This window comes from Thamnophis sirtalis, unplaced genomic scaffold, assembly GCF_051295495.1.
Source record: "Thamnophis sirtalis isolate CommonGarterSnake01/CBP01778 unplaced genomic scaffold, rThaSir2_p1.2 scaffold_1, whole genome shotgun sequence".
NCBI classification, from domain to species: Eukaryota; Metazoa; Chordata; class Lepidosauria; order Squamata; family Natricidae; genus Thamnophis; species Thamnophis sirtalis.
In genome coordinates, this window is record NW_028261381.1 from 18,172,093 (window position 1) to 18,192,845 (window position 20,753).

The following is a 20,753-nucleotide window of genomic DNA, read 5'->3' on the forward strand; positions in this document are numbered from 1 at the left end:
GTTAAAACTGCACAAGCATAACTAACCTCACATCAAAGTTTTTCACCACTTTATTTGTCAACTCAAAAAGCTCAGACTTCCCAAATTGCTGCTGATTCAGTTCCACAGAGGAATTATTGAGTCTTTCATTTGTACCTGAATAACTGTCTGGTTTGGCCCAGCAACCAAACAGGACAGGGACAGACTTCAACGGATAGTTAGGACTGCAGAAAATAAAATCGCAGCCAACCAGCCTTCCACCGAGGATTTGTATACTGCATGTAGAAAGAGGGCTGAGAAATTATCTACAGACCCCTCACATCCTGGAGATAATCTATTTCAATTTCTACCCTAAGGACACATCTATAGAGCATCACATGCCAAAAAACCAGACATAAAGATAGTTCCCCTGACTGTCCCGCCATCACTCTGCTGAAAACTGAGTCATTTCTCATTTTTATCTCATGTTCTCATCTTTCCTACTATTCTTCTCCTGTTGGTTTCTTAGGATTTATCCATTGTTGTTTGTAACTTATCATTAATGATTGTAACTATGATTTCTGAGCTATGACCTATTATTTGCTGTTTATATGTGAACTTATGCACCAGAGATATGTATGTCCAATCACACTAGGCCAATAAATTCTAATTTCCAACATGGCTCACAGATAGCAGTGCATTGTGTTCCTGGAGTACACAAAATGCTAAGCCATCATGGGATCAGTTTGGGTGCACCAAATCAAATGCAATGGTTTATGGCTGGAATGCATCGTCTAGTTGAGGGTGTCAAACTCAATCTCAATCTCAAACGGAGCTCAGCGGGCAGACGCGGCCCTCCTGAGCTCCATTTTCACTGGCAGAGGCTCTGTGGGCTGATCCTTCACTGTTTCCAGGGTGGCCTTGTGGGCCAGATCTAAGCATCCCATGGGCCGGATACGACTTTGAGTTTGACACCCCTGGTCTAGTTGATGGCTTAGCATGATTAGTCACACATTTATACCAATGTGTTGAACCAAGTGAATGTATGATGGGATCTTTTGGTTAAATGTTGTACAGATAATCCTCAATTTACAACCACAATTCCATTGCTAACCAGGACAATTGTTAAGTGAGTTTTGCCCCATTTTATGACCTTTCTTGTCAGAGTTGCTAAGTAAATCGCTGAGGTTGTTCAATTAGTAACATGGTTGTTAAGTGAATCTGGCTTCCCCATTGACTTTGCTTGTTAGAAAGTTGCAAAAGATGATCCTATGACCTTGGTTTGGTTTGGTTTTGGTTTTATTAGTTTTCTATGCCGCCCACTCCCGAAGGACTCCAGGCGGCTTACAATAAAACAGGGAAAGGGGATAAACAAGAGGATACAACAAATTAAAATACACAACATTCACAATTGAAGCGGGGCTGGATACTTCAACAGCCCACAGCCTGCTGGAACAGGAGGCCCAAAAGAACCCTGGCACTAATCCTTGATTGTCCTGAGGAAGAAAGGGGCTTTTTATCTGAAGGACTGTTCAGTCTTCTATAGTTTTTTGCCCATCCAGCAGAGTCAGCATGTTCTTAAGCCATGCTCATCTGATGGGACTCAGGAAGTCCTAGCATTTCCCCATTGGCCTCAACCTGACCTCATTTAAACAAGCCCTGAAAACCTGGCTTGTTGTACCAGACTTTCGGCTTGAATGGGTTCTTTAGGGAATTATTTATTATTGGACTCTGCTGTTTATCACATGTTCCTTTTGGAGTTATTGTATTTTATTATTGTATTTATTCAGGTTGCAATAAAGTTAGACAGCCTATTGATCGTAAGTAAGTAAGTAAGTAAGTAAGTAAGTAAGTAAGTAAGTACGTACGTACGTACATACATACATACATACATACATACATACATACATACATACATAGAGGTGGGGGTTGACCCCTCCCTAATTGTAGAAGCCATCCCTTCAGATAACTTAGTTCCCTTTGCTAGTCAGCTGCAGGTGCCCAGAAATCATTGATGTCACATTTGAGACATCCAGAAGGAGGCCTGCTTATAGCTGCCCACATGAGTGAAGCTATTTCCTCTTTATATTGAAGTGAATCTCTAGATTCAGTCTGAAAATAATCACTGTTCCTGTCACTATGAACAATGAGAATTTAGCTTTCTGTGGCGTTTCGGGGGGGGGGGGTTGTTGGTGTGCAGGACTGCAAGTGCAGCAACCTCTCTGAAGCACTAGAGGGCGCTTTGTCCCTAAAGAGCAAGCCATTTTTTCAATTAAAGGTAAGCAATCCTTCTTTACAGTGGCCAAGCTGATAGCCATAGAAAGGCATTGCTTTGACGTGTTTCTGCACAAAAATATCTATTTAAACAAACATTCCAGACGGAAACTAGAATTGACATAGAAAGCACATGTGTATGTATGTAGAAATGCTTTAGTGTTTGTGTCCACTTTCTACTCCTTGTGCCTAGTCCCTCAAATAATGAGACATTCTGTTTATATTGACCTATAAACAGAAGGCATTTTAGTTTGTGATGTGTAATCATGTTTGGGGAAATTTCTGGTGACTTTACTGTTTATTTCTTGTTCCCTGTTCGAAGATCGTTTCTTTCTCTTGGTATGATTTATTTTACAAGGAATCCTTCCAATACACCAGTCTTTGGTTTTATTGCCTCAAACACTTGTTTCACATCTTGTTTTATTTAACCAACTGCAATATGCATTGCAGCATAATCAAACTGGATCCAAAGATTTCATCCCAGTTTTGGAAAGCTTTAGTCCATTTGTGGAGAGGAAACTTTAGTTGCCGTCCAAACTATCAGCTGTGCTATCTCCACAATAGCCTCAGAATTGGCTTTGAGTCAGTTATAGGTGATTTATGGTCTTTCTGCTTTGCGGTATGATGTCACACACACAAAGAGAAACACACACATCTGCCTAAACTGAGCTATAGGGAAGGTTTTTGGGAATAAAAGAATTCCTAAAGGATTAATCTAGAGGCACGAGGACAACGATGAGGACATTATTAGGGTATGAGGACAAACTTCACCTTTTCACCCTATTTTCAGAGTCTTCTAGAGTCATCTTTGCTTTTCCTCAGTATTATAACAAGAGCTATTAGAACAGCAAAGATTCCTCTTTTCCTGTTAAAAGGGAATTTGTATGCATAGAACTTCCAGATTTCAGTTGTTCTAAATTAGTGATTCCCAACCTAAGCATCTGTAAAATCCTGATGCCTTCCCCTGTGACATATAATTCTTACTTTACTCAAAAAGTAAACTCTACTCATGGAAGCCTAAAAGGCCATTAACTTGGTTTAAACAAGGTTCAAATGACCCCATTAAAAATCAAATTGACCCCCTGTGGGGCGTGGGCCCCATGTTGGGAACCTGTTCTGACCCCCCACACACACCTTGTCCGTTCAGAAACAAAAGCCAAACAGAATGTTCAAAGGAATATTTTTATCAGTCATGGCTCTTGCTGGCTGCGAGGCCAAAATAAACACAGATAAATGTTCTGGCAAAAGTCCTAATTCTTAAACTATACAAAACAGGATTATATAAATCAAGTCACTTATCCAAGTGCTTTTTCTCGATGGTTGCACACAAATGGAGAGCTTGACTAGAACAGAAACGGAACGGAATGGAACGTTGACTTCTGCAACCAGGGTGTGGCACCATCCGTCTTTTATCCGCAAGAGGAGATCCTAACGAGCCACAGATGCTCGTTATCATTTCCTGTGAGTCAGTCAGCCCTTCTCCTGCGTGCATCCCGAAACAACTCACAGGAGGTTTCTGCCGACTCACAACAGAACCTCTGTTCTAAATGCTCTCAGCAGTTTTTTGCTCATGTAGTTTGCCAGCTGATGTACAAAGCAAGTACTTAAGCAGAAGTTGCTTCAAATTATGTAGCTAACATTGGTCAAAACATCCCATGTTTGAAATAACCAATTTTGAGTATTTCCAAGCTGGAATAAAAGACTCATGTTCCAAAGCATCATCTTGAATTTAGAATGAAATGCAAAATTCAGAATGATGGGAAATTGAAAGATCTTCTTTCTTTTTTCTAGTTCTAAGACTGTACAATAGGTTTGATGTTAGTACTTACTAAATAATATCTATCTAAATGCACAGAAAAAAATAAATAAAGGGGATTTAAAAAAAATTAACATAGCAAACCATCAAAGTGATAGTTCAATAGAAACAAACACATTTTTGTAGCCTAACTTCACAACTTGTCGGCTGTGACCAGGGGGGCCTTTGCCCAGGTTCGCCTGGTGCACCAGTTGCAGCCCTATCTGGACCGGAAGGCATTCGAAGAGTCACTCACGCCCTCGTCACCTCAAGACTGGGTTACTGTAACGCGCTCTACATGGGGCTGCCCCTGAAGAGTGTTTGAAGACTGCAGTTGGTCCAGAATGCAGCCGTGCAAGCAATAATGGGTGTACCTAGATACACCCATGTTACACCTATCCTCCGCGAGCTGCACTGGCTCCCCATTGGTCTCCGGACCTGCTTCAAGGTGCTAGTCATTACTTTTAAAGTCCTACATGGTATCGGACCTGGCTACCTGAGAGACCACCTCCTGCCATTCACCTCCCAACGACCAATAAGATCGCACAGGTTGGGCCTCCTCCGGGTGCCATCGACCGGACAATGCCGGCTGGCGGCTCCCCAAGGGAGGGCCTTCTCTGTAGCTGCACCGGCCTTATGGAATGAGCTACCTGCAGAGATCTGGACCCTTACCACTCTCCCGGCCTTCCGTAAAGCAACCAAGACTTGGCTGTTCCGGCAGGCCTGGGGCTGTTGATTAAAATCCAGCCCCACGTGATTGAATGGATGATATCTTATTTTAAATAATTGTATTTTTAATATTTTTATGTCTTTACTTTTGTTGTGAGCCGCCCAGAGTCCCTAGGGAGTGGGCGGCATACAAATCTTATTAAAGTTGCAAAAAAGTTGCAAAGTTGCAACCTCCTACACCTTTGAAAAATCATCCCCTTGGCCAATTTTTTGGTAAGTGTCAGCAATTATATGTGGGAACTTAAAACGGGTTTCTTATCCTAACGGAACATGTCCTTGTGGAAATATGAGGAAATAATAATAATAGGGAATTTTAAAATATTTTCTCCTACTATGTGATCTAGGTATAGAATATACTATTTTTTTCTACTTACTCTTCTTCTGAGGGGACATCTTAGAATATTCTTGGCTTCTGTTGAATAAAGTTGCTTGACTTTGCTCATAGTTGGACACCAGCTGGGTAGGTCCTAAGGAAGTGGCCAAGGCACATTGATGCCCAGGTTGCTTCCAAGTTAGTAGACAGGTCTCCAAGGTTGTAAATTTCTTCCACCTGTATTCTAGATCTCCCACTGGTTGATTGAGGTCTTCCAGAAGATAGTTGGGTTCAAGTGAAGAGTGAACCCTCATTGAGAAGCAGAGTGTCGCCTCTATTTAAGGAGAGGGTGGTATGCCTCATTCACAAGAGGCCATCTTGGATCTCACCAATTTCCTCCAATCTCCAAGCATCCCTTGCTCTTCCTGAAAAATGCCCTGAGTAGAATGACGCAGCAACCTAGTATATTGAGTGTGGGGATGTGGGGAAATGTTGCCTATGAGACACCAAGAGTTTCTGTCATGGTTTTTAGAGTGTTTATAGTCTTATTCTTCTTCTGTGACCTGTCCTGTATTTTGGTACATAAGATCGATGACTATAAAGGTAGTCTTTGGCTAATAACTGTCCTGTTTAGTGACTGTTTGAACTTTTGATGGCACGGAAAAAGTCATTTTTCAACCAGACCTTGAATTTACAACTGCCAAAGAATTACTTACAACTGTCTCAGGATTGCAAGTTGGGTAATCATAGCATCCCTTGGTCATAAGCTCACCATTTATGATCTTCACTGCCAGCTGCTGATAAGTAGTCAACAGAGAAGGCAGCAGGAGATTGAAAATGTGATCACATGACATTGTCAGGCCTGGAAGCCATCTTTTGCATGGGGCCTTCAGGCCTGCCACATTTAGTCTTTGGGGAAATGGGAGGGGCATTAGATGGAGTATGGGATATATGTAGTCTAAATAACATTCCGTTCTCAGAGAGTCAAGGACATCTTGCCCTGCACCTGGAATGGCATGACTTGGCGGCCTCTCCAGTTGGGACGGGGTCTGATTGGACCATGTGATGGACATATGGGTGCTGGGCAAGGACTTGAACTTTCACTTGGGTGGGGAAAACCTGAAAGCTTTCAGATTGGGTTTTCCCAGATGTGCCAATATGACAACTCTAATAAAATGGAACTTTGAGGAGACTCAAGCCTCGGAGTCTTCTTTTGTTATGGGTGTTACTTGGAACCCTGACAGATGTTGCATCTAACAACTGGAGGTGATTTGCTTAACTGATATTGGAAATCTGGTGCAGTCATGTGATATTTCACTTACTGACTGTGGCTGAGCAATGGAGTTGCCAGTCTAGTTGTGGTTGTTAAGTCAAGACTAGCTGAATGTGCCTTTTAAATTAATAAATCTATCTTTATTCTACTACTTCTCTAACAAATTTGTTGATTAGGTTCTTATTCTGCCTTTTGTTCAAGAGTTCAAGAGAACATATATAACACTCCCTTCTCCAATGTTTACCCATAGCAACAATACTATGAAGTAGATAATAGAAAATATAGCCAGGGATTTGTTGCTGGTTTTTTTTTTTTTTTTTGTGGATTGTGGGAATTAGGGTGAAATTGGTTATGTATTGTCCTCCTTCTGGATTTGGAATTAATGGAAATAATACATATTGGGTTTGACATAGATGTAATACTTATTATGTTACATATGGGCATCTGTTGATTGGATTATATCTAAGGAGATTCTATAATCCAGTAAGGTGTTCTTACCAGATATATTTTGATATTTTTCTCAAACAATCCACACCACATAATGCTAAACCACACATATACATGCAGAAGTGGGCTGCTGGGAATTCGCAGGGCTTCAGGAGAACCTCTAGCTAAATTTCTGTGCAGTTTGGAGAACCCCCAAATCCCACTCCTGGCTGGCCCCGCCCCGTCCCTCTCATCCCTCCCAGGAGGCCCCACATGGCCTGTTTTGGATGCATGTAAGCAGAGGTGGGTTCCTACCAGTTCGCACCTATTTGGTAGAACCGGTTCGTCAAATCTACCCAACCAGTTAGAAGAGGTTCCACCAGTGGACCCGGAAAGCAGGCCACACCTACAGAAGAGGTTCCCAAAATTTTTGAAACCCACCACTGCATATAAGTGTAGGGCGTGCATGGAGACTCAGGGAGGATGGACGTGATGAACCAGGGTCTTGAGGCCGTTAAGAACTGGATGAGCGCTAACAAACTGGTACTCAACCCGGACAAGACCGAGTGGCTGTTGTGTTTCCCTCCCAACAATTTGGCTAATGTACCAACACTTAGGCTGGGGGGTCAAATTTTATACCCCTCAGATAGGGTCCGCAACTTAGGAGTCCTCCTGGACCCACAGCTGACTTTTGACTACCAGCTGTCAGCTGTGACCAGGGGGGCATTTGCCCAGGTTCGCCTGGTCCGCCAGTTGCGGCCCTACCTAGATCGGGAGGCTCTCGCAACAGTCACTCGAGCCCTTGTGATCTCTAGGCTGGAATACTGCAATGGGCTCTACATGGGGTTGCCCTTGAAGTGCATCCGGCGACTACAGTTAATCCAGAATGCAGCCGCGCGAGTGATTGTGGGCGCACCACGGTTCGCCCACGTTACACCCATCCTCCGCGAGCTGCACTGGCTACCTGTCGGTCTCCGGGTGCGCTTCAGGGTACTGATGACCACCTTTAAAGCACTCCATGGTAGTGGATCTGGGTACTTGAGAGACCGCCTCCTGCCGATTACCTCCCTTCGACCAACTAGATCGCACAGACTGGGCCTCCTCCGAATTCCATCTGCCAGTCAATGTCGACTGGCGACTACACGGAGGAGAGCCTTTTCTGTTGCAGCTCCGACCCTGTGGAACGATCTCCCCGTTGAGATTCGTACCCTCACCACCATCCAGACCTTCCGCGCAGCCCTCAAGATCTGGCTCTCCCAGCAGGCCTGGGGATAGGTTTCCAAGTTACCCGCCCGAGTGTTGATTGCTGAACGAAAGTTGTGTTTTATTTTTTTCTTTGTTCACATTTTGTTTTGTCCTTTGATACTGCACCCCCTTCCCTTGTGATTGTAAGCCGCCCTGAGTCCCCTCAGGGAAAAGGGCGGCCTATAAATCTTAATAAATGAACTAAAAAAAAAATGAGACTCAGGGAGGATGAAAAATGGGCTTATCAGAAGTTCGTGAAGGTCGGAAACAAGCCCATTTCCAGCCTCTAGAGTGATTCCAGAGCCTGTGGAAGCCATTTTTGCCCTCCTAGAGGCTCAAGAAAAGCCTCTGGAGCTCGGGGAGGGCAAAAATGCCCCCCCCAACGTGGTGTAGGAGGCCAACTAGGCCACATCCACCATGACCACACCCACACAGCAATCGGCAGAGAACCCCTTGCTAACCCCTGCATACATTCACATATAAACAGAGGGTGGGAAGCAATGGTGAGTTCCGGATCCTGTTCCAATTCGTATGGTTGAAACGGGCCCAGCGTCGCCCACATGGATGTGTGAGGTACGCGCATGCATTGTAGCTGCAAATGACACTTCCGTAAGCCTCTGCGACGCTCCAGCTGCTCAGCGGAGCATCACACAGGTGCTGTACATGCGATACGCGTGTGTGGAAGCGCCAAATGCTTTAAAACACGGTAAGGAGCTCGGATGGGCAGGTGGGCCCTCCGGAGCACTATACCAGAACGGTATCCGGTGCTCCGGACAGGCTCCAGTAAGCCTGCAGCCCACCACTGGTGGGAAGCAATCTAAAGGTTGGAAAATGCTTAGAGATGTCTCACATTATGAAAAAGAGGAGTTCTCTTTCTGATTTTCTTCTTTGATGTCTAATTTTCATGCACTCCTTGATGAGAGAAGACCTTCTGCCCAAGAACTGAAACTAGTTCACATGAATCAATTAAGAGCAGAGTTCTACCATGTTTCCAATATTCAGAGCTTATGACAAATTAAAATTGTTTCCTGTACTAAATTCCATGGGCATGCCTAGATGATCGGATGCCTTTGGAACTCCCCCCCCCCAACTTTGCATCATTAAATCAATATGTATAGGTGGCTGAGAGGAAGTGTGTATGTTTGTATCAAGAGAAGTTAATTACTTGGCTAGGACATGGGGGGAAATCGGCTAAAAACAGAAAGTCAGTCAGATACCCCTGCTAACCTCATTTTGGAAGGAGACAATCAGCACCGTCAGGAAGAGCCAAAATGTAGGGAGGCCTTTTGAACAATGAAGGTGTCTCCCAACATCCATTAAGCATAGAAATACAATCTGCTCAAATATCCTGCCCTGAATAGCTCCGTAGGCTGTTGCCCACCTCATTCTGCGATCAATAGCACTCACATTGATTTTTCCAGGGGCTGCATTCCAGTAAAATGCACATGTGCATAAAAGAGTAAGCCATTTCCCACTTAAAGTTATTTGCTGATACCATGTAAAAATGCACAAGAAACCAAAATACATCAAAAGGACTTGAGAGAAAGAGAGAAACAATGGATTTGTGAGATACTTTGGTGTGTTATTCATGCCTTATTGCAATTTCCAATACAGGAAAGACAACTCACATCCATTAAGCAATCAATCAGTCAATGAATCAGTCAGTCATAGATAATTAAACCAAAAAACTCCCATTCCTATGCCTTATATGGAGAGTCTAGCTGTGTTGTTTTATCAATTGTTCAACAGATTGAAGGATATGGTAAGTTTCTTATAATAGCTTCATAGGCCAGACGATATGGCACCAATTGTTCTTTCTGCTTAAAACATTCTTTTTATGGCTATGAATGAGATAAGAGTATCTGTACAGTATGCTAAAGCTGATTTAATATTTTGTATTAGGTTCAACTCAGCATTACAGAGTACAGAATAACAGAGTTGGAAGGGACTTTGGAGATCTCCTAGTTCACCAACCAGATCAAGCAGGAGACCCTATATCACTCCAGACAAATGGCTGTCCAATTTCTCCTTAAAAACCTCCATTGATGGACCAACCACAACTTCTGGTGACAAGTCGTTCCAGTGATTAATTGTTCTCACTGTCAGAAAATGTCTTCTTCATTCTAAGTTGGATCTCTTCTTGATAAGTTTCTATCCATTACTTCTTATCCTTCCCTCAGAAAATAGGTTGACCTACCTCTTCTATGTGACAGCCCGTAAAATAGTGGAGGACTGCTATCATGTCAACCCTAATCTGTTTCTTTGTCAAACTAGACCTATCCAATTCCTCCAACGATTCATCCTATTTTAGCTCCCAAAGATCTCTAAGAATCTTTGTTGCTCTTATCTAGGATTTGAACATCTTTTTTATCGTGGCAACCAAAACTGGATGCAGTATTCCAAGTGTGGTCTTACTAAAGAAGTATAAAATAGCATCAACATTACATGTGATCTTGATACTATTGTTCTGTTGATGCAGTTTAAGATTGCATTGTCTTTTTTTGTCAGATGTGGCACCCTACTGGCTCATAGCAGTGGTGGGTTTCAAAAATTGTTTGAACCTACTCTGTGGGTGTGGCCTCCTTTGTGGGAGTGGCTTGCTGCCCATGTGACCGGATGGGAGTGGCTTGCCACCCATGTGACCGGATATGATGATGCCGACGACACTTGTCAGAACCACCTTAAATTACCTCACACACAGCACTGGCATGCATAAGAATATGATGTAAACTTGTTTTTTAAAAGGCATCTTTGGTTTGCGTTAAAACAACTTCAACACACGCAATGTTCTGATTGCACCACAAACGCAGTAGTCATCCTTACCTTTCACAGAGGCACTGAGTTTTATAAATATGAGCATGATAGTGTAGAATAATCATATCCAAGGACCAGTGGTGGGTTTCAAAAATTTTTGGAACCTCTGCTGTAGGTGTGGCCTGCTTTCCGGATCCACTAGTGGAACCTCTTCCAACCGGTTCAGTAGATTTGACGAACCGGTTCTACCGAATAGGTGCGAACTGGTAGGAACCCACCTCTGGCTCATGGATATGAGCCGCTTAAATAAATGGTTGTTTACTAAGGATGCTAGTTCCCTCCCAAAGTTACTCCTGTTGAGCCACATACCACCTATTCTATACCTATGCTTTTGGTTTTTCTTGTCTAAGTGTAAAACCTTACTTTTTCCATCACTGAATTGCATGTTGCTGGGTGGGGCCCAGTGTGCAAGTTTGTCCTTCTGGATCTTGAAACTATCTTCTAATGTGTTGGCTGTTTCTTCCCCTGCAAATTTGATGAGTTCCCCTTCTATCCCCTCATTTAAATCATTTATGAAGATATTGAACATTCATTGGACTTACTTGAACATTCTGTCTATCATCCAGCAAAGATTATTTGGATGCATTAGCTAGTTTTGGTGAACAGATGAAAACGTGTTGATCAAGGCCACCCTGCCCCAGGAGCTGAATTCAAATTCTCAAAAAGGGAGGACCCCTTAGGATGTTAAGCAGTGGTGAGATTTCTGGTTCTGTGGGTGTGGCTTGGCTTGGTGGACATGGCTTAGTGGGCGTGGCAGGCGAAGGTTACTGCAAAATCCCCATTTCCTCCTGATCAGCTGGGACTGGGGAGGCAGAGAATAGCTGGGTGCTGGGCCAATGAGAGATGATATTTACCAGTTCTCCGAACGACTCAAAATCTCCACTACCAGTTCTCCAGAACTGATCAGAACCTGCTGAATACCACTCTGATGCTAAGGCATTGGACTAGACTTGGAGCAATCTAGCTTCATTCTGTCTCCAACCAGAATGGAAAATTATAGAGTGACTTGTTCTTTCTGACCAACACAACTCACAGGAACGCAAAAGAAAAATTGAAGGATAACTTCTGGATAGTTTCTGAAATCCAGAGAGGATGTAAACCTAGCAAAATCCCTGGCATATACAAAAGCTTACTTTGCACATTGTTAGAGCAGATAGAGAGTGTGCTCAGCTGGGAGAGAGAGGACCAAAGGCAGCTTCTCTGTTCTGCCATGAACAATATTAGTGTTAGCCATAGTGACTAGTGGGAAGTTGGCATGGGAGAAGCCAGTTGAGAAGTTGGCATTGGAGTAGGCACTCCAGTGTTCAAGAATGTTTGGTCAATCTCAAACATGTTTGGATCAGTACTAAAAGATCCCACTTCTACTCCTGTGTGGTAAATCTTGGCCTCAATTTATGTTGTGGCCCACCAGTGGCCAGCAGAGCTGGCAGCAGATTCGGACAGTGAGGAGGTTAGGGGTAAACATGGACCAGTCTGGAATCTGGGGAAGGCTCTGATGAGGGCTCTGCATCAGAGGCAGGGATGGGACCAGGGCCATATGACAGTTATCAGCTGCCTTCGGAGTCAAACATCAGTGAGGCAGACAAACAGCTGGAGCCTGTTCCCAGTGTGCACATTGCCAGATGAAGGGAACAGCTAAGGAACAAGGGTCGACTTGGAAGTAAAGCCACAGGTGACAGTGAATGGCCCCTCCCATAGGGAATAATAGAGGATTGAAAGGGGAGGGGTGTTTGCAGGAGACAATTAGTTCATTCCTGCATTCTTGCCAAGTATTGCGACGTCTGAAAGATATCAGCCTGGCCACTCTCCAAGCCTGATAAAGGTTGGTAATTATGACCTATCTTGAAAGACTGTGGGTCAGGACTTTGCTGGAGAGGAATTCACTGTAAATTAAATAACAGGGGTTTATCGGGACAAGGACTCGGCTTTGTGCTGTTGGGGAAGCCTAAGTCAGAGCAATTTACTAGATTGCAATTTTGTGCATATGTCTTTACTTGGGAGATTTATGAATATTAAAGAAGCAAATATTAGCATTTCCAGTTTATAGTTACCACCCCAATACAGTATAAGCTCATTTTGTGGAATATGTAGACTTTGGGTTTTTTTAGAGACATAATATATCTTGGCATTTTTTTCCATAATCGAAAGCATAACTGAATAAATATCATGGCTCTCTATCAACTCTGTTGACTATACTGGAAATAAAATGAATCGGAGTCTATAGTTAAGGAGACTTCCTGGGGAAATTCACCCCAGTTAAGAACCACTAATTTCCTTGGCTATTAGGGAGTAATAACATACAGCAATCCCCTCTAAAGCTAAAGGTGAATGTTTTGCCTTGAGCCATGCTAGCTACCCATATTTTTTTTAATTTAAAGAGTGATTTGAATCCTAAGGGCAGATAGAATAAGGGTTAGGGTTAGGGTTACATGACAGACATCAAAAGAGACTTATGCAGGCGTATCATTGTGCGCCTTTGAAAAAAGTGGTATCTGTCATTATGAAGAAGGTTCTCCGTTATTTGATTAGAATTTTTTCTAAGCTTTGTGTGTTTCCTTGAAATCTAACCAGCTAATAAAACTCCAGTCTCTTGTATCAAACAATTCCACCTAATAAGATTCAGGAAGAATAACTTCCCAACTCCACCCTGAGTGAGATGTCTTGACTCTGTTAGGCTTTTATAAGGCATGGAAGACCTAGTTCTCTTCCCCACCTCCCACCTCCATCCCCATGCAACAGGCCAGGATGATTGCAGAGCCCATCTTTGGTGATGTAAGGTTTTTATAACATCCTGGATGTGATCTGTGGTTTTAATTTAAAAAAAAAACAGATTTATGGTTGCTATTAATGGATTGTTAGCCACCCAGAGTTGCATGGCAAGTGATCAGCCCTATCAGCTGAATAAATAAATAGAGAGATAAGATCAGGGCTTGGAAATGAATGAGGGAGGAGCCCATCCTTCACCTGTACAGGTACCAGAGAAAGGGTTATGACCTGGGTTTGAAGTCTCAGCCTTTCTGAAATCTCCTCCTTTCAATCCCAAAGGTGCTTTTCCCCCCCCAAAAAAAGGCAACTGGACTTCTTGGTTTTTTCCCCTTGAAAACATTTTGCTTCTCATCCGAGAAACCTCTTCACTTCCGGCTGAATGGTGGGGAATGGAAGGATTTATATTCCTTAGCATTCATCTGGTCATTAGGACTCTGAAGGTTGGTTGCTGACTCCCTGAGAGTCTTTGATGTCAGTTGCATGTTTATCAGGGCTTCCTGAATCGGAGTGCAAGTAGGCATGGAACAGAGGTGGGTTGCTCCTGGTTCGGTCCGGTTCAGCCGAACCAGCAGTGGTGGCAGCAGGAGGCTACGCCCACCCACCTGGATACTTCTGCGCATGTGCATGTACAGAAGTGTTGTGTGTACAAGCGCGCATGGGAGCATAAGCGAACCAGTAGTAAACCGGTTAGCAACCCACTACTGGCATGGGATCTTCTTGGGACTGCTGAAAGGACAGTGTTGTAGACAGGTGATAGGTAGCATCATATCCCTCCCCCTCTGTTGAGAGAGGACCAGGAGTGGTATCCACTTACCTTCCCTACTGGTTCACAAATGTGAGTGCGTGCATGCACTCTGCCTTCCGTGCATGTGCTTTGCCTAAAAATGGGGGGGGCTAAATGGGATGCTGTAGAGCTGGGAGGGGTGGACCGCGATTTCTGCTACCGGTTCAGGCGAACTGGTCAGAACCAGCAGAATACCACCTCTGGAGAGGACTAGTCAATTCTAATAGAGATGACCCCTTTGACGCCTCTTTTAAACCAGTGAAGACCAGCTGAGACTACAGATAAACCCCCAGGTGGCCCCAACAAGGCCATTAAGCAATATAAATATGAATCCTTCCGTTTCCCACCATTCAGCCGGAACTAAAGAAGCGTCTTGGATGAGAAGTGGAATGTTTACAAGAAGATGGGGGGAACCAAGAAAGCCCAGTTGTGTTTTGAAAAACACCTTTGGAACAAACATGGATAATTGAGAATCTCCATAGGCTTCCTTCCCATCCCTCTTCAAAGAACATCATCACAGACAGAGGCCTCTTTTGACCTTAATGGGATCATTAAGTACTCCAGCAATGACCGAGAGAGATGGTGACATCCACACCCAAGAGGTGTTTGCATAAGAAGAAACAGTACCTGAACAGTACCTTTCATGGCAGGCGCAGTGTAGACACTCTGCTTCCTCTGTTTAGGGGAGACGTTCTGTGACTGTCAATGAAAAGAATGACCTTTTAGTGCAATCAAGAGCTAAAGATAAAGGTATCACATGCCAGATTACAGGGAGGGAGCTTCTATAGCAGTGATGGCTAACCTTTTCTGCACCAAGTGCCCAAAGCACGCACGAATGTGCACATCCATAATGCAATGCGCGCGCAACCCCACTGCGCCCCACCCCCATGCATGCATGCACAACCCCTGGCCCCCTGCCCCCATGTATGTGCGTGTGACCTTCATCCATGTGCGGCAGAAACCAGAAAACTTGCTGGTTGGCAGAGAGGCACACGCGCATGCATGGTAGAGCTGAGTTGGGACGGCGGCTCATGTGCCCGTGGAGAGGGCTCTGCGTGCCACCTGTGGCCCGCCTACCATAGGTTCACCATCACGGTTCTATAGACTCTTTTCTCAACGCAGGCCCACACTGAGTGTAATGGTATAAGAGAAAGACCTTGAGGGGTAGATAAAAGAATTGCCGCCTAGGGAATGATCAGATAAAAGAGAACACAGCCCAAAGCTTTATAATGGGTGGAAGAAGAAGCTCATGAGGGACCTTCCCAGTGGTGGGTTTCAAAATTTTTTGGAACCTACTCTGTGGGTGTGGCCTCCTTTGTGGGAGTGGCTTGCCGGCCATGTGACCTGGTGGGAGTGGCTTGCTGGCCATGTGTTTTCTTTCTTTCTTTCTTTCTCTCTCTCTCTCTTTCTTTCCTTCCTTTTGTCTCTCTGTCCCTTTTTTCTTTTTTTCTTTCATCTCTCTCTCACTCTTTTTCTTTCTTTTTATTTATTTATTTATTTCTTCCTTTCTTTCTCTTTCTCTCTCTCTGTGTCAGTCTGTCTGTCTGTCTGTCTCTGTCTCTGTCTCTGTCTCTGTCTCTGTCTCTGTCTCTGTCTCTGTCTCTGTCTCTGTCTCTGTCTCTCTCTCTCTCTCTCTCTCTCTCTCTCTCTCTCTCTCTCTCTCTCTGCGTGTGTAGCAGTGGTGGGTTTCAAAAAAATTTGGAACCTCTTCTGTAGGTGGAACCTCTTCTAACCGGTTCGGTAGATTTGACGAACCGGTTCTACTGAATAGGTGCAAACTGGTAGGAACCCATCTCTGGACCTTCCTTAACTTCTCAGCCTGTGAAGGAGATGGCATTTTTAAACTTGTTAGCCTTCCCAGGCAGATTGTAAGAGGAAACATCTCCAAATGATCTAATCCTACTTTATTGTAAGACTATAGTAACCAAATCTTGAAAGTCTGAAAGTGCAAATGTTCTGCCATCTCTTTTGCAGTCTGAGAAGCTAGGGAAGGTCCCTCACATGAGCCTCATTTCCCACCCATTATGCAGCAGTGGGCTATTGTCTCTTACCATTCTTTTGCATTTCTTTAGCCTCTTCTCTGAAGGTCTTTCTCCTATACCCGTGAGGGTGAACCTATGGCACGCATGCCTGAAGTGGCACGCGGATCCATGTCGCCTGGCACACACGCCATTGCCCATTCCTCTTCCGGGTTTCTGGCGTGCATGCGCACGCAACGATCAGCTGGCCTTTGTGTGTTCAGCAGTTCTGGAAAGGGAAGAGCTGGTCTTCCATTGAGCATGCGTGCTGGCTAGCTGATCGGAGCATGTGCATGCGCAAGACTGCAAGACTTGCTTACCAGTAAGCGCATGCCCCCTGGGCAGCTCCTCTTCCTGGTCGTGGCCTAGACACATGCACGTGAAGTACTCCCTTTTCAACATTCAGTGCCATTTGCGCGCGCTCCCTTTTCGGCACTCAGTGCCAACAAGATTGGCCATCACTGTCCTATATCATTACACTGGGGAAGCCTCTTTGTTTTGTCTTTGAAGCATCTTCTTATATTGCACTGCAATATTTTCTGTCTTGCAGCTTGAAGCAACATAATCCATTCCTTATTTGTCTTTGAGAAAATTTTAAAAAATCGATATTAATATTTTAGGGGAAGGCCAACTTCTTTATTCCCCTCTCCATTTGCAGGGCTACCCAATCAGATTGTAAAAAAATAAAATCAGATGGAAACTGGTGGCATGTTTTCCAACTAACAATTTTTATTAAAAGGAATCAGTTTCATGAGCTACAATTCACATTTCATCAGATGCCACCACATATTAATAGAGCCCTCCTCCAAAGGTGTCTACCACCTGGTTGTATTGCTCCTTTTTTTGACTTTGTTCCCCAAATCTGGAAGTTAGCATCAGATTTTTAAAGCTGCCCAGAGTTACACAACTAACAAATAAAGAAATACTGCTGGGTTCAGCTAATGGCATTTCAGCAAGGTGAAATAATCAATCCGCATATTGCTTCTTTAAAGAATCTCAACTTAAAACGCCATGCCCCAATTTGCTGTGTATATTTTAAACGTATCCCTTCGAATCAAGGAAGATTCAGCAGCTCTATAAGCTGCTCTGTGAAATGCAAAATGGCTCATAATATTTTATGTTAATGGATGGAAAGATGCTTTGTATGAATAAATTATTGGATGCATTCAGAGAGTGCTAACCATATTCATTTTCCAAAGGAGGTTGATTGTCATGATTTATTGCTTTTAAATGTTTGTACCTAAATTTGAAAAAAAAAAGAATCGATAAAGTTTCTTGCTATTAAAAGTAACACAGTAAAAAATTAAATTGGCTGGAACATACTGTATAGAGGACAGAAAGATGGGAGAAACCCATTTCTTAACTGGCATTATATTGTCTGGATAATTATTTTTCTTTCCTTTATTTCAGTGGTGGCGAATCTTTTCTGCATCAAGTGCCGAAACTGGAATGTGTGCACATGCGTGCATGCGCTGGAGTACCAGAAACCTGCTAACCAGCTGGTCGGCATGAGCATTAGGCAGCTGGTCTTTGGGTTTCCAATGCTCCGGTGCGCATGAAGACCAGCTGGCTGGTGCTCATCCAAAACCAGGAGACCAGCTGGCGATGGCGCATGTGCCCACAGAGAGGGCTCTGTGTGCCAACTCTGGCACACGTGCCATAGTTTCACCATCATAGTTCTAGTTTCTATATTTTTTTTAATTTTCAAAATTCAGAGGCAAGCACAAATCCTTGTATAATTAAAACAGCATTAATGATACACAAATGGAAGATGTCAATCAACTTGGCGGAAGATTTGTTAGTTAAGAAGTACATTAAACAGGGATGGATGTAATCCAAACTGTCCAATGAGGATTGCACATATAGTACCGATGATGGAGGAGGGAGAAGATAGAGGAATAGAATGAAATATCCTGGAAAGCGAGCAAAATGGCTAGAAAATTGAACAGGCCACAGTAACTATTTTACAGCCTCCATCTTTTTACAGAATAACAGCAATAATAATTTATGATTTAATTTTCAGCAAATGTATATCATTTGTACTAAATCTTTTTTATTTTTATTTATATTGTGGGCCTAATTCGCAAAAGAAAAGCTCAGGACTGTATGGGTTGAAAACATGTGGAAGAGGCCATAGATAGACAATGCCCAAAAATGATGGCAATGATTTATTTATTTTTTAGTAATTGTTGGAAGGATACATCCTTTCAGGGATTAGAAAATGTTTTTCATATCTAACTGATTTAAGATCTTTTTTTTTTCCTGAAAAAAGTTTCATAATTTCAAATTAATTTTGAAGTCATGTTTACAGATAATCATTGGGTGTCAACAAAGAGATGCAGAAAAATCCAAATCTTTGCTGCTATCTAGTGGCTGTCTACATTTTTGCATCTCAAATGTGGTAACCCTAGGATAGGTGTCAGAATGAGCCTATGCCTCTGATCTCAGTTCAAATATCTGGGTCTGTAGGAACAAAGATGGAGCAGATTTTTCTGGCATTCTCTCCCGCCTCTAATAAATTGATCAAATTAAGCCAAAGCTGAATCAGTCATGCAAAGACCATAGAGGGCAACATTATTAAGAAAATATTGTAGGATCAGAAGGCTGACTTTATTTAATAAATGACATTTATTAATAATAAATAAGTGATTTAATAAATGTCATCGAGCTGACTGTGTCTTCTACCCCCTGTATATCCCAACAGACCATTTAAGAATTAATATCTCTGCTGCGGTACAAGAAGGAAAGAAATAAGACATTTCGGAATGGTTGTCAGACAATGCAACAGTAATTTATTTATTTTTAAATTGCAATTAACTTACTTCATCTTGGGAGTTGTTGTTCATTCTCTTCTCATCTATTTCTGCAGAATACAAAAGCACAATTAGAAGAAGAATTATATAATAACATTAAGACACCATAAATCTACTCTAAAGTTGGTCTCTGGTGAATCCAATAAATTTTACTTTCAGGAAAATAGGTGCAGAAGAACAATTCAAAGAATGCAGCTGAATGTCCAATCTAGGCACCTGTGATGTACTGTTCCATTCATGCTTTCTTGGCAGCAGTCCCTGTGCTTTTTCTGAGAAAATATTATGTTGTCAGGTTACATTAAATTGGCTTCCTTATTACACTGTAATACTCCTGATGGGGTGGAGCATACAATTATTGTCAGGGTTCGATACAAAGGGGAAAAAGATTGAGTTCTGAGGTAAAATTTTGCAGCCATTTATATTCTCATTATGAACCCCAATTCTGATTATGAACTCCAATGTAAATTGGAGTTCATAATGCTTTGATTAAACATTGTGCCTGGGGATATAAGTAATTTTTTTTCTTTTTCCTTTCTTCTTTTATTATTAAGAAAAGCATCCTTCAATTGGTAAAAACACTGCTAGACTATCTATCATGTAAGAGCGTTGCAAGAATCCATGAAAAGTTTCATTTCACTGTGGAAAAGCTGAACAGAGATCAACACAATACAATTCTCTCTCTCTCACGCACACACACAAAGTCTCGGTCTAAAATTCATATTCTGTACCCATTTAAGGAATAGAAGCCATTCAACTCAAGTAGGTATAACTTAAAAATCTATCTTGACTTCCAATCCCATTTTGATTCCATTAATTCCATAAGCCGATGTCTGTTTTTAGCAAGATCTCATTCTTTAATTCGTCATTTGACTTATGAGACATTTCCTGTGTCTCTTCAGGCATTTGACTCTGTTTAACTGTTTTTCCACAAGGCGTCTTTTTACAGTGAGAAGCTGTAAAGTGGTTCAGAATTCAGAATTTTCATTTTCATTTTATTTACATGTTTCTTCAGTGTGTCAAACACCTTTCACCGCCAAAAACCTCATGATGTTTTATTTTTCAAAACAAACAGGCAAACAAACAAATGGTGTGTTTTTCCTCAAGGCACAGAAATAATTCCTTACGGTTCATGGAAATAAGCTTCCATTTTTGGAGTGTGAATAAAGATTTCAAACAGATGTTCCAGTTTATGCTAATGTTTGCATAAGAGATGAGTATGAGATTAATTATTATTACCTGTGAAACTGAACTGCTTTTGCTATCTTTTTTTTAAAAAAATGGGAGAAAACTAGCAAGTCATTTAAAGTGAAATATAAGTAGTCCTCAACTTATGACCACAATTGAGCTCAACGTTTATGTTGTTAAGTGAGAAATTTGTTGAGTGAGTTTTGTCCCATTTTACACTGCTAGAGGTGATATTTGCTAGTTCTCCGAACGACTCAAAATTTCTGCTACCGGTTCGCCAGAACCAGTCAGAACTGGCTGAATACCATCTCTGATTTGCAGGTGGAATTGTCCTACCTCCTCATTCATTCATCTTTTGTT

At 42.6% G+C, this 20,753-nt stretch overlaps 1 protein-coding gene across 2 annotated transcripts in view; it reads right to left on the reverse strand.

Annotated features, from left to right (window-relative positions):
• PPP1R1C (protein phosphatase 1 regulatory inhibitor subunit 1C) overlaps positions 1-20,753 on the reverse strand; it is a 54,810-nt gene that overhangs the window by 10,834 nt on the left and 23,223 nt on the right. The window contains exons 3-4 of one of the 2 annotated variants that reach the window (XM_014056918.2): positions 19,218-19,258; positions 15,016-15,076 (exon numbers count right to left, since the gene is read on the reverse strand). In XM_014056918.2, coding sequence (XP_013912393.1) covers positions 15,016-15,076; positions 19,218-19,258 — 102 coding nt within the window. Of the gene's footprint in view, positions 1-15,004; positions 15,077-19,217; positions 19,259-20,753 lie in introns of both variants that reach the window. The other variant, XM_014056925.2, reaches the window with a different exon arrangement.